Source organism: Eublepharis macularius, chromosome 19, assembly GCF_028583425.1.
Source record: "Eublepharis macularius isolate TG4126 chromosome 19, MPM_Emac_v1.0, whole genome shotgun sequence".
NCBI lineage: Eukaryota > Metazoa > Chordata > Lepidosauria > Squamata > Eublepharidae > Eublepharis > Eublepharis macularius.
Genome location: NC_072808.1, coordinates 6,682,709 through 6,700,214, shown reverse-complemented (window position 1 = coordinate 6,700,214; position 17,506 = coordinate 6,682,709). Strand labels below are relative to the sequence as shown.

General features: G+C 47.2%; 1 protein-coding gene across 1 annotated transcript; it reads left to right on the top strand.

The window, feature by feature from the left end:
• Positions 1-1,282: 1,282 nt before the first annotated feature.
• On the top strand, positions 1,283-12,301 carry LOC129346552 (protein mono-ADP-ribosyltransferase TIPARP-like). The gene is made up of 5 exons (XM_055003894.1): positions 1,283-1,761; positions 5,255-5,426; positions 8,643-8,830; positions 10,718-10,972; positions 11,763-12,301. Exons 1-5 carry the CDS (start codon positions 1,427-1,429, stop codon positions 12,205-12,207), a joined length of 1,395 nt encoding a protein of 464 aa, XP_054859869.1. The 5' UTR covers positions 1,283-1,426; the 3' UTR covers positions 12,208-12,301.
• Positions 12,302-17,506: the final 5,205 nt, after the last annotated feature.

Genomic DNA, 17,506 nt, shown 5'->3' with positions numbered 1-17,506 from the left:
CTGGAGCCATACCACTAATCTACTGGATATGGCATTTCCCACCCAAACGCCATCTCCTGGTTGGGCAAATGTGAGTATAGCGCCTCCACTGGTGGAGCAATTAGGGTAGCACATACACACACACACACACACACACACACACACACACAAACCATTGCTTCTTGCTTGTTCTATATTGGCACGATATTCTTTCCACAGTTTAAACAAATCAGCTGTTAGAATGCTATCTTATTTCATCTATCTACACCCCTCTTTTTAGAAGGCGAATGAACATTTCTTTCTCTGACTTGGATAGTTCAGGCAAGCCTGATATTGTTAGATCTTGGAAGCTAAGTAGGGATGGGAGACCTCCAACGAAGACCAGGGCTGCAGAGACAGGCAATGGCAAACCACCTCAGTCTCTTGCCATGAAAACTCTACCAGGGGCCGCCATAAGTCAGCTATGATTTGATGGCACAGTCCACCACTGCCTGAATGTTTGTCTCCATGTTATCTTATCTTTTGGTTTACCTGATTTCCTACGTTGCCTATCGTTCCCCTCTCTAGTAGATTGGGCTTGGGTTTAGAATTAGGGTTGCCAGCCTCCAGTTGGTGGCTGGAGATCTCCCAGAATTACAGCTGATCTCCAGGTGACAGAGATCAGTTCACCTGGAGAAAATGGCTGCTTTGGAGGGTGGACTCTATGGCATTATACCATTCTGAAGTCCCTCCTAGAGTTGCCAGCCTCCATGTAGTGGCTGGAGATCTCCTGGAATTCCAACTGGTCTCCAGGCCACAGAGATCAGTACTTTGGTGGGGGGTGGACTCTATGGAATTATGCCAGGCCAAGGTCCTTTCCCTCCCCAAACCCCACTTTCTCCAGGTTTCTCCAGGTTTCACCCCCCAGATCTCCAGGAATTTCCCAACTTGGAGCTGGCAACCCTAGTCCCTCCCCAACTCCCCCCTCTCCAGGCTCCACCCCCAAATCTCCAGGAATCTCCCAGCCTGGTCCTGGCAACCCTACTTAGAATCCACTTTCTTTTGGACATCCCTTTGTGGTCCAAACAGATTTCTAACATCCCCCACTGGTCTGCATTGAACAGGTCCCAGAATAACTAACAAAGCACCTGGGGTGGGGCTCCTCTCATTAGTCATCATGATCTCATGCCTGCCATAAGGGCAGGAACAGCTAAGAAGATAAAAAGGTGTGGATAGCTTTAAGGCCGGTAGAAAACGAAAGTAAAAACAACTCCTATAGTATCAGCAGACTGCCCAGCTCTGCCCACAGACTAAAAGCAGCAGATAGATATTTGGACAGTCGGGATCTTTGCGGAGATCATCCAAACCGAAGTTGGATCTCACTGAGTAGTGTGAGTACCCTTGCAGGGTATAAACTTCATTTGCAGTTCAGCCTTCAGACTTTGGCCTCCATTGCTCTGGCTTCCAGATGGCAGAAAAACCAAAACTTTCCCAGACAGAGGTAGGCTGCAACTACTCTCTAGATGTGTCCCTGGGGATTACCATCCTAGAGCCACCCTGTATAGGGGATGCCCCACTGTACCATGTGCATCAGAAGGATGGGTTGCTAATCTGCGACAACTTCTTGCTAGGAAGTTGCCTGCTGCGTGAGCAGTGTCCACGCCACCACACCCCTTTCCCTTACCACTGGCAGTGGCGGCGCCAGAAAGACCACGTGTGGCTCAGTTTTAGCTTCTCAGCTCAACACCATTTGGAGAGACTGTACTGCGATCCGGACGTCAGCGAAGTAAAGCTGGTGGACAGGTGAGGATTCTGTATCTTGGTCCTTCCGGAGGGAAAGGTTTTGGAATGAGATTCAGCCCTGGGACTTATTTGTAACACCAACAGGCCATTGACCGGGAACAAGTAAATCACAAAATAAACAAGTTTCTGAGAACATGTGCAGAGTGCATCCACACCACACACATAACTACCTGAGTAATCAGACCCAAACGCTGGATATGGGGCAGGGCTTCAAGTAACAAAATGCAGCTTTTGAACCCGGAACTCAAGTCTGTTAGAACTGAATTGCTAGCTCCATGGCTGGTTGGAGTTCCTCAGCTACTGAATCAGTTGTTCTTCCCAAAGAAATTGCAAATTGCCCTTTATGCCCAATCTTCTCCTGAAATATACAGCTTTAGGAGACTAGGATTGGCAATGGCCTGGAGGAAAAAAAGTTCTGTCCCCTGAACAGAGGATGCTATTTACCAAGTTATCTACCACCATGCTATGAAAAGCTTTGCCTGTCCATTTCCATATGCTGGGTCTCCACTAAAGGGGCAGGATATGTTTTTTTCTCCAGGTTCTATCTTGACAAATCAACAAGAGCTGGGGTATATTCTTAGGCTGTTTCCACGCACAATCCTCTACGTGGCTCTCCTGGCTGCTTGCAAATTCATAGCCAGTTTGATGTAGGAGAGCCACTTTAGTGTAGTGATTAAGAGTGACGGGACTCTAATCTTGAGAACCGGGTTTGATTCCCCACTCCTGCACTTGAAACCAGCTGGGCAACCTTGGGTCAGTCACAGCTCTCTCAGAGCTCTCTCAGCCCACCCTCACAAGGGCCGTTTTCACACTACTAACCTGCTTCCGTAACGTTGCAAAACGTCGCGCAAAAAACGCGGAAGATATCTTCTTCTCGGAAGATAGCGACATCACACAAAACATGAAAAATAGCAACATCGCGCACTATCTTCTGCTTTTTTTTCGCCACGTTTCACAATGTTACGGAAGCAGGTTAGTAGTGTGAAAACGGCCAGGGTGTTTGTTGTGGGGATAATAGTAACATACTTTGTAAACCATGGGCATTAAGTTGTCCTGAAGGGCAGTATATAAACAGAATGTTGTTGTTTTTGTTGTTGTTATAGCAGATCTTCCTCATATTTTCCTTTCCTTTCTGCCCTAAAAAGAGACTTTTTGAAAAAATGAAAGCTGAGAATTCAGAAAAGTTAGAAGATCACAACAACAGATTTTTATGTTGTTGCGACAGGGTTGTCTATCAACTTTCAATGTTTTTAATTAAAAAACCTGCTCCAGTGGGGTACAGAAAACAGCAACCACGTTGGTGGAGACAAGGAAAATGGAACTAATCCAAGTGAGATTTCAGAAATTTTTACCTTACCATTCACCCAACATGCAAAGATGCTTTGACTGCAATCTTTAAAAAAAAAAATCTATACAGCCAGAAAGATTGCAGCAAAGAGAGGAAAACCCAGAAAGTGGTCAGTTGGGGACAATGTCATGTAGAGGCTCCAAGAACCTCACCCCACTTTGGATGCCAAAGCAGAGCAAAACCTCCACGTGGATGCGACCTCATTCACACGTGGACTGAGTTCAGTGCTACCATCATGTTCCAAAGTTACAAAGCGTGTCGCCCGTCAGTAACAACACGACCTGCCAGTAGCACAGGTAGTACCCCTGGGAGCTGTTTCAAGTTGGTAAACCCTGCACTGTTGTAGGGTTACCCACCAGTCAGGGGAAAAAATGCCGTGTCCCTTTAATAGAGGCTTCATGTGTCAAAATGGGCAGTTGAAGTTTCTCATGGCGTAGAAGTATCATCTGGTAAATAACATCCCATTACAGCTCCGTTAAAGGGATTGGATGTTTTTTTTCTCTCTCCCAGCAGTTGTCAACCATAGCACTGTGGCCCATTCTGAATTGGGCCCTGCATGCTTGCCGCTGAAGTGCGACTGGCTGACTAAAAGTCCAGTTGGGGAAATGCAGACACAACACATTAAAAATTGTAACATATTTATTTTTATTTTGTTGTTGGATTTATATCCTGCCCTCCCCACAAGTGGGCTCAGGGCAGGTCACAACATCATAAAAACCACAGTTTAAAATACAATAAATAGCAGTTAAAACCATAAAACAATCATATCAACAGATCTCAATGAACAGTGGAGCGGAACTAAACAAAACAGGCAAGGGACCAGCAGGATAGTTCACCAGCTCCTCAGCCACTCATAGGCCTGGCGGTTTGAGCACAAATGTTTCCACTGGCCTTGCATGAATTGTTTATTTACTTCCTATACACTCTGCCTTTCTCCTCAAAAGAGATGCAAAGCAGCTCACGTTATTCTGCTCCATTTTATGCTAACAACAACCCTGTGAGGTAGGCTAGGCTGAGAGGGTTGCGACTGGCCTAAGGTCACTCAGTAAGGTTCCATTGGCAGAGTGGGGATTTGAACCTGAAATCTCCCAGATTCTAATCTGACACTCTAAGCCAGCAGTTCCAAAGTGGGTGGTACTGCCTCCAGGGTGGGGGGTGGGGGGAGATTAACTCTGGGTGGCCCAGAGGTGGCCCCCTCTGAGTCTGTTGTTCACTTATTTATGACTGACCAAGCTACAGCCTACCTTGCTTCAAATTTCTGCCGCTGCGTAGTGCTGATATCTGGCAAAAACTTCTGAGTCTTGGTTAATTTTAAGTAGTGCGGGCAGTAGGGGAAAGGCTCCGGAAGGGGAGACAGTCTAGCATACCAGAGAAAGTGGAGGGTTGTGAGAGAATCTGTCCCCTCAGGGAGATCTCCGCTGGCTCTGTCTTTGGGAGAGGAGAGTTCAATTCAGCATACATCCAGAAGGAAAAAGACAGTGTGGGTTAAAGGGAAGTGGAGATCTCTCTGCACGTCCTACCTGGCAGGATTGTTGTGAAGACAAGATGGGATGGCCACCCCATAGCCTGCCTCAAGCTCCTTGGGGAAAAGAGAAGATACAGCTGGGATACAGGAATGAAGGCATGCTTTCCTAAGACAGCAATCCTATGTAAACTTTCTAGGGGATGCCCCGCTAGTTAGGGAAGACGGTTTTCGGCAAACACCGTTAGCTCGGCGCTTCACAGTCAACAGTCCTAAAACTGACGGAGAAAGTGAAACCGGGAAAGCCAATGTAATTGTAAAGAAGGCAGCCCAAACCATGCAGGAACAACAAATTCGGTTATAAACGGCATTGAGGTATAGGCTTGCAGTCTCAAACAGAAGCACTCGGATCATTTAATTCCACTGTTGCTGTTTTTTAAATGCTCTCCAGCCAATATGAATATGGCCATTGTGACCTCAGGAGCAAACCTTGCAACGGGCACTGAAATTGACACGACCCTGGTTTGCAATATAGGGCAACCCTGGTGCTTGACGAACAAGTGCCCAGGCGTTTTGTATAGAGAGACTCTCTTCCGCCAGCTATTTTCCTCCTGAATGGTTAGCAGCCCCACATCCTGCTCCTTTACTACTCTGGTGAAATGTTTCTTCTCCTTCCCTTGTAGGATGGGCTTTGTCCGTCTCTTAAATTTGGACACCATGAAACTCCGAGTGATTATGTTATATGACCAAGTACGCCGTCTGTCCAACAGCAGCGACCCAGCACACAACCCTTACTTTCCTGCAGAGTGGAAGGTCTATTGGAAAGAACTGGGGAGCTGGAGAGAATACGAGGAGGTAAGAGGATCCAAAGCTGTTAAGATTTTGCTCAGATAGCAAAATCTAAGCTTCGGGAGCAATCGTCTTGAGACCTGAACCTGTCTCTGGCTTTGTGCAAAATCAACTGGAGGCGATAAGATGAGGCCTGTTGAAATGTCATTGAAATCAATGAGAGTTAGGAACACTTAACTTTCTCTGGATTGCATCTGTTGTGTTCAACTATTTATTAGTAAGACCTTTGGCCAGTGTGTGTGTGCCTCCATCCCATAATAAAGGAGTTTTTTTCTTGTTGCATAGCAATGGTTTCTGAATGGTGGGTTGGAAAAGGGCAGCCCATGCATGGTTACGCAGAACTAAACTGCACGTTTGGGTTTTTGCTTCTCTATATGATACAGAATACTCCATGTTTAACTCTGTTAAATACCTAAACATGTAGTTTGGCCCTCAGAAGTAAATCTTGCAGCAGGACTAACTCTCCAATGCTGGTGGCTAGTGATGGGCACAAACCGAAATACAAACCAAAATTAAGCACGAACCGTGGTTCGTCAGATCCCATTTCTGATGAACCGCCATGAACTTTAGGCTGGTTCATTTAGTTCGTTTTTTGGTTCGTGACTGCAGACAGTCTGGTGCCAGTCAATAAGTTTTCTAGGCAACAGGGGATGGACTCCCTGCAGACCTTCTGCTGACCCGGAAGTGACCTTCTTCGGGCCCAGAAGTGACTTTCTGTTGACTCGGAAGTGATGTTTGTCTGACACGGATGTGACGTTTTCGCGAACCAAACGAACCGGTTCGTGAACCAGGGGCAGGTTCGTGAAAGTTCATGGTTCGTGAAATTTGACGAACCACATGGTTCGGTTTTTTTCCAGTTTGTGCCCATCTCTACTGGTGGCCTTTTTGTGTCTTGTTGCAGAATGCTTCCTGGGCAAGTTTGGTTTGGTTATAGTGCTACACTGAAATCTGAAACACTTTTATTCAAACACTTACAGTGCAATCCTAAGCAGAGTTACGCCATTGATTTCCGTGGACTTAGACTGGAGAAACTCTTCTTAGGATTGCACTGTTAGTTATGGGCTTTAATTGTTCTTATGACTGTGTTTATGTTATGTTTTTATAATGTTTAGCTGCCTTGATGGGGTTCATTGGGCAGAAAGGCAGCATGCAATTTTTTAAAAAAATAACATCATCCTGTAATTGTCCACTTTCCAGATTTTCCATGTCCTTGATACACTGTATCTCAACCCTCCTTTATTATACTGTTTTAGGGGAAAAAACACAGTCTAAGCATGTGTGCTTGTGTTCTAGACAGGATGTCATTTCTTTCTCTGGCAGGGATCTTATGCATCTAGAATAGGTGTATCACAGGCAGACGTTCAGCAGATAAAGCTTTCCCCTACCCCTCTCTTTCCATGCTGGGAAAAGTTGCGCCAATTGAATTTTTATCTGTCATGCGTATGAAAAACATACCCACACAGGAATCCTGCCAAGGCAGGGAGAGAGAGATGGCAATGCAGCTTTTAGCACTAGCTCGATTATTTTGCAAGATCCAGAAGAGGGACAAGTAACCCAACAATCAAAATATGATTATTCTGCCTCTTTCTGAATCTGGCAATATGGCCAGGCCAGGTGATGAGCAGCCTGTTGTGAGTTTGTTGCTTGGAGTAAGTGCCCCTTTTGCCAAGCAGTTGGGATTGCTTATGTTGTAAGAAGTATTGCAGAAGGCAAAGCCAGCTTGGGCAGGTAATGCATACTTGTGTCCTCCTGTCTGAGTTGTCCCAAAACAGACATTTTGCGCTGTGATTTGTACTACAAATGCCAGGCTTTTTCGAAGATACCTGGACATAGCAGTTTTTATTATTGCTTGCACTTCTAGTTTAGCGCTGTGCTCTGGATGGCTCTGGTCAGGCCTGATTCAGATTAGACATGGGCACGAACTGCATTACAAACTTCAAAAACCCACGAAATTGGCGATCGCGATCCGGCAGTTCGTGATTGTCTATGGCAAACAAACCAGCGTTTGGAAGAAGCCTGGTTCGGTGCGTTTGGCTGTGGTTCAGGAAGCCAGACAGTCAGGCGCCATCAATCAATTCCCCTGGAAACGGAGCCGGGGGAATGCCTGAACTCTGTCTGCACGCCTTCTGTCGCCCTGGAAACCCGAATCGAAGCCCAGCTTACCTTGATCGGCAGGTCTTCCTTCCAACCACGGAGCTGCAAAGTGGTTACAAGTTGGGAGAAGACACCCGGGGGAGGGAGGGAAAGGGGTGTTCTGTAGCCACGGGCACTCCAATCTCATCCCTGCAAACCCCGATAGGCAGCTCTGACGGCCAAACACAGACCTCCTGCGTTGCTTTATGGGACCTCAAGCTTATAAAAAGCACTGTGCTCCTAGGCTGGCTTTCACTTTCAGCGAGCAGTGGAGTGTGAGAGCTGTTGCTTGCTACTTGCTAGCCTTTGGGGAGAGACAGAGAGAGTATAATTGAGCTTGGATTTTTGTGGGCGTTTCCTGGGGGCCTCGGATTGGAGAGGGTGTAATTCCAAGATCCCTATTGCAATCTTGACCAAACTTGGGTGCTGGCTGGAGGAGAGCCTGCTACACACTCCCTGTGAATATGAGCTCTCTAAGTGCAATGGGGGCTGTTCTGAGCACCGCGAACCGATTCGGCAACGGGAAATGTCCATTGCGGTTCACGACTTTGGGATCATCATCAGCACCGAACCACGAACCGCAGATTCGTTAAATTTTTTTGGTTTGTGCCCATGTCTAATTCAGATATAGGCCCACACTTAAGAAGCCCTAGGCATCTAGTTAGCTGTCCTATATGAGATCTTTTATTTATTTTTATTTTATTTATGCCATTTATAGTCGGCCTTTCTCACTGAGACTCAAGGCGGATTACACAGCGTGAGATTAGTACAATCAGTACGGGGAACATTTCCATACAGTATCAAGGACATTTCCAATTCATTGTACCCCAATAATGTGCTCATATTTCAAGTGCCCCACGAAGACAAACTTTTGCTTCTGCTGCAGCAGAATAATCAAGGCTACGCTTCTTTAATTCTCTGTGCCCCTGCAGAGATCTGTGTCATAGTTTGGGAACTGAAGGTAATGCGAGAGAGTCCCCAAAGCAATGCCTCAACGTCCCGTGCAGTAACAGAAAGTAGAAAAACAATATTCTGGAATGTTTTGTGCATTTGAGTAATGGAAGAATTTGTGGCATTTCCTCTCTCCAGCCAGTTGGGCAGGAACTTGTGGCTGCTTTTCAGCGGGGACTGTGGAACCGTGCGTTTTATCTAGACGGTCGCCTCTACAATGTGAACTTCAAAAAACTGACCCAGCTTAATGTCAAGACACTGTTCTCCCGTGATATTAGGTGCCGACCGGTCTTGCGCTCATGTGCTAATATTGCATCTTACTTGCGGTGAGTCTAAGAGCCAAGCCAGAAGTGACGCCTTACACAGGTTGGACACTTGTCAGCTTCCCTCAAGTTTTGATGGGAAATGTAGGCAGCTTGGTGGAATGTTGGACAAGTGACAGTTGAAAAGTCCGTTGGGCAGCCGTCGGAGAGCCAAGCTGCAAGACCAGGATGCCTACATTTCCCAATCCTCCTTCATAAATCAGGACTCCTATGTTGAGTGTGACTTTGATCCTGCATAGCCTTGGGTGTTTTGTGGAACACCCAAGTGGACATCTAAGTGTAGAATTTGAAATCGAGTGTAGAAACTGGCATTCCGGTGAGTTCTTTTTCACCACATCCACCCGCTCCCCTTGTTTCTCTTTGGCACCTCCTTCCTTGCTAAAAAGACCAAAAAAAGAAAAAAGTAAATTTGGGGATATCCAAATGGTAACTTCCTGTATTCTAAGTTCAGCGCCAAGAAACAGAAAGCGTGTGAAAATGGTGGGGTGGGTATTTCAAATGACAGAATTATTTTTAAAAAGTTTTTGTTTTGGTTTCATTTTCAGTGTGCAACTTCTGCTGTATGGATTGTTCAGCCTATATACTGATTGCACACATCTTGATGCCTGTGCTTTGAATCAACAGGCAATCCATATAGGGTGTTATTTCTGGTGTATGCAATCTACAGAGGTCAGCTGTATAGCTGATGCACAGTTCCCCCATTTCCAACCCTTCCGCTGTATGAAATACCCAAAACAAATAGAACCTAACCACACCTTATGTTTTTGCCCAGGTCTGCGCAATCAAATATGTATTGCCAGTTCTGCGCTGACTTGGGCCAATCTGGATTGGAACCATGTGTGCAAGGGGGTTACGCCTCCCCTCTGCGCTGTTTTCCTTACTTGGCACTGTTGGCACTGTTAGGGGAAACCTCACACTGCCCCATCAATGCACAAAAAGGCTCCAGCAGGGCAAATAGCACCCCTGGTTCTGTTTCACATCAGGGAAAATGCTCTTTCTCCCTGTGCACTGTGGTTCCAATCTGAATCAGGCCCACACATGCCTGGAAGTAAGTTCCAGCACAGAACTTGCAATACACGATGGATTGCATAGACCTGGGAAGGGCCTGGGGTAAAACATAACATGAAGCATGCAGATCTAAGGGTGTGCACCTGAAAAAGATTCAGGTTTCCCGCTTCGGGTTTCTTCGGTATGCTCCATAAAGATTCGGGAATCTTTACGAAGCACACCGAAGTAACGTTTTTCTTGCCGCTTACAATTCCTGCTCCACCACCTTTTCCCCCAATGGGAGGAGGAGGGAAAAAGCAGCAGGGCAGGCTGTTTGGAAGCAAGCAGTACTTTTCTTGCTGTTTGCAATGCAAGCAGTTACAAAAGTGCTGTGGGCGCCATGGCTGCTATTTTGCCCTAATCTTCCTGAGGTGATACGATTCGCTTCATAAAGCTTTGCTTTGGGATTCCCGAATCAGCTCAGCAATGCTGGGGCCGATTCAGGAATCCCGAATCTTTCCAAATCGGGCCCAATTCAGGTTAAAAACCCGAACCAGGAACCCAAAGCGCACATCCCTATGCAAATCTATACATTCCTAAGGAGCTTGCGATGATGCTTGTGAATCAATGATTGGTGGAGTTGTCTTGATGTCTCCAAAATACGGGGTGGGGCAAAGAGTCTAGGAAAGGGAGGAAGACAGTAGGTGGAATGGGACTGGAAGAACCAGATTGCATCAGCAGAGGTCAGTAGATGATGGCAAACCAGGAGAAAGAATGGGCAGAGAGGAGAGATCCATCAGGGTAAGCTGCTATCAGTTCCCATCGTACTAATATATCGGAGGCTGCGACTGGCCATGTGGTCTATCAAAAAGCTGAGCTGTTCCTGTCTCCTTACCCTGCCAGGTCCGTTGCCTCATCCCTTCACACCGCAGCAATCCCTGGGGAGGACCCTTTGGATCTGTACTGTGGGTCTTATCCTGCTGAATGGGTCCCACCGCCCCACGGGGACTTAGCTTTTACAATGGTAGAGGTGACTCTGCCAGAGATGGCCTACCGGAAGGTGAGCAAGTGCTTCCATGACTCCTTTCCTGAGGACAAGGTGGTGGTGCTGGCTATCTACCGAATACGCAATGACCAGGTTTGGCAGTCATACGTGAGGTAAGAAGTGTGGTAGGTGGCGCTATCTTCCTGAGACCAGCTTATACGTTCTGTTTGTGGTGGTAAATTTAATCCTTCAGTTTATCCTCGCAACAACCCTGTGAGGTAGGTTATGCTGAGGGAGTGTGATTGACCCAGGAAGCTTCCATGGCAAAGCAGGGATTCAAACCTAGGTCTCCCAGATCCTAGCCCAACACTCTAACCACTACATCACAACGGCGGTTGGCTTAGCTTCGATTGAACTTGGAGCTTCCCAACCTACTATATCCACACACTACCTCTTCCATTTAAGGAGCCCCGTGGTGTGGAGTGGTAAGCAGCAGTACTGCAGCTCAAGCTCTGCGCACAACCTGAGTTCGATCCTGGCGGAAACCAGGTTCAGGTAGCCAGCTCAAGGTTGACTCAGCCTTCCATCCTGCTCAAGGTTGACTCAGCCTTCCATCCTGCTCAAGGTTGACTCAGCCTTCCGTCCTTCCGAGGTCGGTAAAATGAGTACCTAGTTTCCTGGGGGTAAAGTGTAGATGACTGGGGAAGGCAATGGCAAACCAACCCATAACAAAAGTCTGCCAAGAAAATGTCATGATGCGACATCTCCCACCCACCCACCCCAGGTGAGTAATGACCCGGTGCTTGCACCTTTACCTACCTACCTCTTCCATTTAGTCTTTTATGGTCTGCTGTACTGATCTACTGTCTCTTCTCCTATGTCCATTTATACAGCCATATTGGGATGTGATTAAATTTCAAATTCATAAATACCCCACCACCCCTTCTTTCGCTTTCCCATCAGGCAGAAGAAGCTCATGTCCCGGAACCGTTGCCCAGAGGATCAACGCTCCCTAGAGAAACATCTTTTCCATGGCACAGGAACAGCCCAGATAATGTCCATTTGCACAAGGAACTTTGACCCCCGCTTGGGAGGGGTGAACGGCAGAGTTTATGGGAAAGGGAGTTATTTTGCCAAGGAGGCGGTGTATTCGCACACATACGCCGAAGCGGCCCGGGACAACGTACACCACGTGTTCCTGGCCAAAGTATTGACAGGGTACTCGGAGATAGGCGGCCCGAAGCTGAAGCGTCCTCCGACTGGGTATGACTCTTGCACAAATTGCACTCAAGACCCCAGCCTCTTTGTTGTCTTCAAGAGCTGCCAGTGCTACCCGTACTTCCTAATCCGCTACAAAGTCTTAATCAGCTACAAAGAAGAACTTGTGCCAGTAGCTGTAGACGGGTGAAGCAAGAGAGCCCTCCTCTCTGCCTTGGCTGCTAGGGCTCTCTCCAACATGCCTTGTCTGTGTCAAGCAATAAGCGACGCTCAGTTGCATCCCCTCCCCCCCCCCCAAAAAACCCTGTTCTTTTAACCAAGCTGCAAACTACAGTGGAAGACACACAGAGAGCCCAGCTACAAGTGACGCCTGACACAGGTTGGACACTTGTCAGCTTCCCTCAAGTTTTGATGGGAAATGTAGGCGTCCTGGTCTTGCAGCTGTAATGGAGAGCCAAGCTGTAAAGCCAGGACGCCTACATTTCCCATCAAAACTTGAGGTAAGCTGACAAGTGTCCAACCTGTGTCAGGTGTCACTTGTAGCTGGGCTCAGAGGGTTTCCGATGGGTTTTTCTGATAAAAAAAGGTATGTTGACAGACATTTTCTAGGAGTTCCTTTCTTTCCAGGAGCACACGGGCCAATTCAGATCAAGACCATGGCACAGGGGAGAGAGGTTTTAAACTCCCTCCTCTGTGCCATTCAGCAACGGCTGGTTGCTGCATTACAACCTGCAGCCTGGCTGCAATTCAGCAGTATTGAACATGGTGATAGATGGCAGGGCCTCCTCCTCCTCCTGAGTACGATGCTGGGAGAAGGATATTCAGGTGGGTCTCTAGGGGGCTTTGACTGTCGGTTGGGGGGAAGCGTCTGGCTCGGGAATAACGGCCACCAGAGCGTGCCACCCAGTTGTACAGGAAGTTAGGAGGGCGGATGCTTTGTGAGGAGCTGATAACTCACTCAAGGCTCCTTCCTGGCGTTGCCAGCTGCCTCCTCTCCTCTGCTAGTTGCATAACAGCCCAGAGGCTGTGGGGAGTGGCCTTGGAGCTTGGGGGGGGGAGGTTATACTAGGCCCCTTTGGTGTCACTCTGGCCTTGTATGGCCTTTTAAAGCCTTGTTTCTGAGGGCCAAGCTACACATGACGAATGACACTTGAACGGCAAGTGGATTGAGTGGAGGGCAAGTGAACAGGGAGAAATACACTTGCCGTTCAAGTGTCATTCGTCATGTGTAGCTTGGCCCTGAGGCTGGCCGTGCGGACCTCTGTGCTGCTCGGAGTCCAAATGGGCCGCTGCAGAAAAAAGAGCTCTTGCCTTTCTCCCAAGTTTTTTTTTCCTGTCCCTCTGCTCTGGCCTATCAATTGTTCCTGCAGTTAGCATGGGTGTGGGTGTCTCTCTCTGGCTGTCTTATGTTTGTTTGTAACCTCTTATTTTCGTCTCCAATAAAGCTGGTTGAGACCTCATGCTAGTTTTGTGTGAAGCCAATACTTACCGGGGAGGAAAGAGCATCCTCAAATAACATCCCATTAAGCGCTTCGTAAAGGAACATGGCATTTTTCTCCAGGCAGCTGGCAACCTTTTTTCACTGAATAACTACAGCGTATCGTGATGCATTTGGGACTAGAAATTGGGGTTTCCACACCAGAAGTCTGAATATTTCCCTCCTATTCAGCTGAAGGCCCAGTAAAGGTCCTCCCGGGCCAAGTGTCCACCTTATGGCGAATCAGTTGGGGTGCCATTATAACCCTTTCCAAATGCTGGCCCTAATCCATATCAGCTAGCGATTGCCAAAATAATATCTCTGTACATACGTTCCTTACATCCTTTTGTTGCCCTAAAATGCCACCGCTCCCCACCTCTACAGCCTGTGACATCTCTCCCTCTCCAAACAACACATGAAAGAATTCCCTGGTATTATGCAAAGAAACCTAGAGGGAATATCCAAAAATAGATCCAGCCCCTGAGGGTTTCGAGTTGTCCATATGGCAGAAAAAGACAGGAGGAGCCACAAAAACCACAGTAACTGCCTTTCTGTGGCGAACAAATGTCAAGAGATCTGACTGTGGTTGGCATAACAGAATGGGACAAGGACCTAGAAGGAGGAGGAGGAGGAGAAGGAGAAATAATTCCAGGCCTTGTTTTTTCCCTTCTGCTCCACAGTCAGGACATTTTAATGCAGTCGTGTCCAGATCACACAGGCTGCCGGTATTGTAACCACATGATGCTGTGTAATGGTATAAGCTAGAAAAGTCAGGCAGCCCTCAAAAGGGGTGTTATTGGTTGCTGCCACTCAACTATTCCTCTGTACAGCATGTTGTCAGCATCATGTACCATGGCATATTGTGTAGGGTTGCCAGCTGTCTGGAAGCTTTTGTGGGCAGGGCACATTGTGGTGCATGACATGCTAGGAATTTCCCAAATCTTGATGGTTGAAAACAATAGAGATTTGGAATATTCCTAGACCATCGTGGTGATGCGATGGCATCACATAACCGGAAGTAGCTGCAGAGTAACTCAGCTGACACCCCCCCCCCCACACACACACACAATGTGGGCAGGAGGAGTTCCACGGAACATGGGATCTCACGGATGTGTGATGTTTATCATTAGCGTCCCGGTTTTGTGCCCTGGCATATGTGAAGAAGCTTCAGGAATGTGCCCGTTTGATATAAATATATGTATGGGGTGTGTTGGCAGTTTTATGTATTAGGCTGCTGTGCATGTGAAATGTGCACAGCTCATTGATGTGATATCATCGTTGGTTTATGCTCACAGCTTGCATGTTTGAAACTGAATACATGTAATACCCACAGGTTAATCTTGTGGTTTCTCATGTCGATAATCCCCCACCCCCCACCCATACAGTCTATCGCCTGTTGATGTAACCTGTGCATATGTACTAAGAATGGGATCTGTCTGTTATCTGCTCCCTGTCTGATGACTTTAAGGATATACAGATACTGCACCTTTAAGAGAAACTCCTGTGGCTGCACACTTTCCAAGTGTTTACTGGGAGTGATAAAGAGGCCTTTGTTTTTTTTGCAGGAGTGGGAAGGTACCTTGGGGAGGGTTGCCCCTCCATCGCAGGTAGAGAAAAGCAGGGAATGTTAGAATGACCAAAACGTTTGCTTCCAGTTCTTTCCACGCTTTCTTCCAACTGCTTTCCATGTAGAGCCCAATGGGCCGACTGCTGCTTGGAATTGTCGCTGTTCTGAGCCCCCATTCTCTGAAAAATAAAGCGCTTACGGCCAGAGTGGACAATGATGGCTTTAACAATTAACAGCCCTGGCAGAAATTGTGGTGCCCAGGCCGGCCAGATCAAGACCTGCTCCGTTTCGGAGACAGAACTACAACACGCACCTTTAGACCAGGAAGCAAATAGTACACACATGTGTTAAGATGTTAAAATGATGTCGCAGTTAGAATGTCAGATTAGGATCTGGGAGACCCAGGTTCAAATCCCCACTCTGCCACAGAAGATTGCTGGGTGTCCTTGGGCCAGTCACACACACTCAGCCTAACCTACCTTACAGGGTTGTTGGAGGATAAAATGGCAGAGAATAGAACAACGTAAGTTGCTTTGGGTCCCCCCCACTGGGGAGAAAGACGAGGTATATCTATTCTGCTTATTTTAGGAAAGGAGAAATAGGAATGTACTGCCTTGAATCCCAACTCTTAACCAGTAGATAGTCCTTCCTTTTCGTTTCTTACACATTTTCATGTCTGTCTTCTACCTCAAGGCTAAAAACCTGCTTTTTTAAAAAGGAGATATTGTGGCTGAATGTTGTGCCCAATACTACTTGTACATTGTAAAACAAAAACAACACCAGCTGAAGAGAAGGTCTAAGAGTTGTGGGGGGCGTGGGGACTGACAGGTTCATGTCAAATGTGGGGACAAGCTGTGTGTGAACATCTGCTCTTCTCAAACTGTTATGCCCAAACACCACTTTTAATTTTTGTTTTAAAGTTTACTATTCCCAGCTGTTTCCCTCAAAGCGTGTCAATAACTTCCTCTTCTCCATGGTTCTGGTCACCGTGCTGCAATGCTTATGATACATTTCCAAGACAGCTGGAAGATGTACTTTTAAGCTTGGATATTGCTCTGTATTGGATTGAGCAGAAATGTTGCCGTCACAGTTGCCTTTGCACACAAGTTTCCCCAATAGATAAAATCAGGGCTCATTTCAAGGGGGAACACATCAGAACGCAGTTCCGGCAGTTCCCCAAAGAGGCCACATGTCAGGTGGCTCCACCCACCTGACTCGGCCATTTTGGGCCTGTTTCAGCCTGGTTTGGGGCTGAAACAGCCTAGATCAGGCCTTTGATGGGTCATGGATCACTGTCCCACTCAGCAGCAGCCTGATCCTGACCATTTTGGGCCCCTTTTCAGCCATTTTCAGCCCCTTTTTGCCATTTTGGGCCCAATTTCGGCCCTGAATGGTCAATATTGGGTCCCAAACAGCCAGGATAGGCGATGTCAGGGGGTGTGGCATATGCAAATCAGTTATGTTAATGACACTTCCAGTGATAGTAAGGGGTGTGGCACATGCTAATGAGTTATGCTAATGAGTTCCTCCAGCTCTTTTTCTACGAAATGACCCCTGGGTAAAATAATGCGCCACCAGGAACACCGCACATTGGGAAAACCACGGGGCCAGTGGGTGGGTGCGGGACACTGAAGCCCTTCTCACCCCACATGCCATGGTCCTTCTGATACAATGTGCTGCAACTGAGGTGAAATCAGCTCATGTATGACTGCGACATATGACCTCAGACTCACCCTGTTTACTCCGTACTGTGTGAATCAGCAGAATGCTTGTCCATTTTTACTAGCCATGTTTTAATAAGCACAGAAAAGCTCTTCCTCAAATGAAGATAAGTAATGGGAAAGTGGTCCCCAACCTAATTTGTGCTTGTCGGGGACTTGGTAGCAACCACAGGCCAAGTCCCAGAGAGGAACATTCCATGTCAAACGCTTGAGAATGAGGCTTGAGGGGATGTTAAACTTCGTGAGAGTGAAAGGGAGGGGATCAGTCTTAGAAAATGAGAATGATATAAAATTAAGAGGGAATCTCTACATAGCCAATGTAATCTAAGGTAACTCATCACTTTCCCCTGAGGAACCCTGGGAACTGTAGTTCCAAGGTCAAGCTACAAGTGACGCCTGACACAGGTTGGACCCTTGTCAGCTTCTCTCAAGTTTTGATGGGAAACGTAGGCATCCTGGTCTTGCAGCTTGGCTCTCCGACTGCTGTCCAACGGACTTTTCAACTGTCACTTGTCCAACATTCCGCCAAGCTGCCTACATTTCCCATCAAAACTGGAGGGAAGCTGACAAGGGTCCAACCTGTGTCAGGCGTCACTTGTAGTTTGGCCCCCAGTCTCCAAGCTAAAATTTCAGGGCTGTCCATAAACCTATCCTTCCCAGAACACCTTGAAGAATGCCATGAGGGGAGAACAGATAAACCAATTTTTAAAAATCTGTCAGGTTT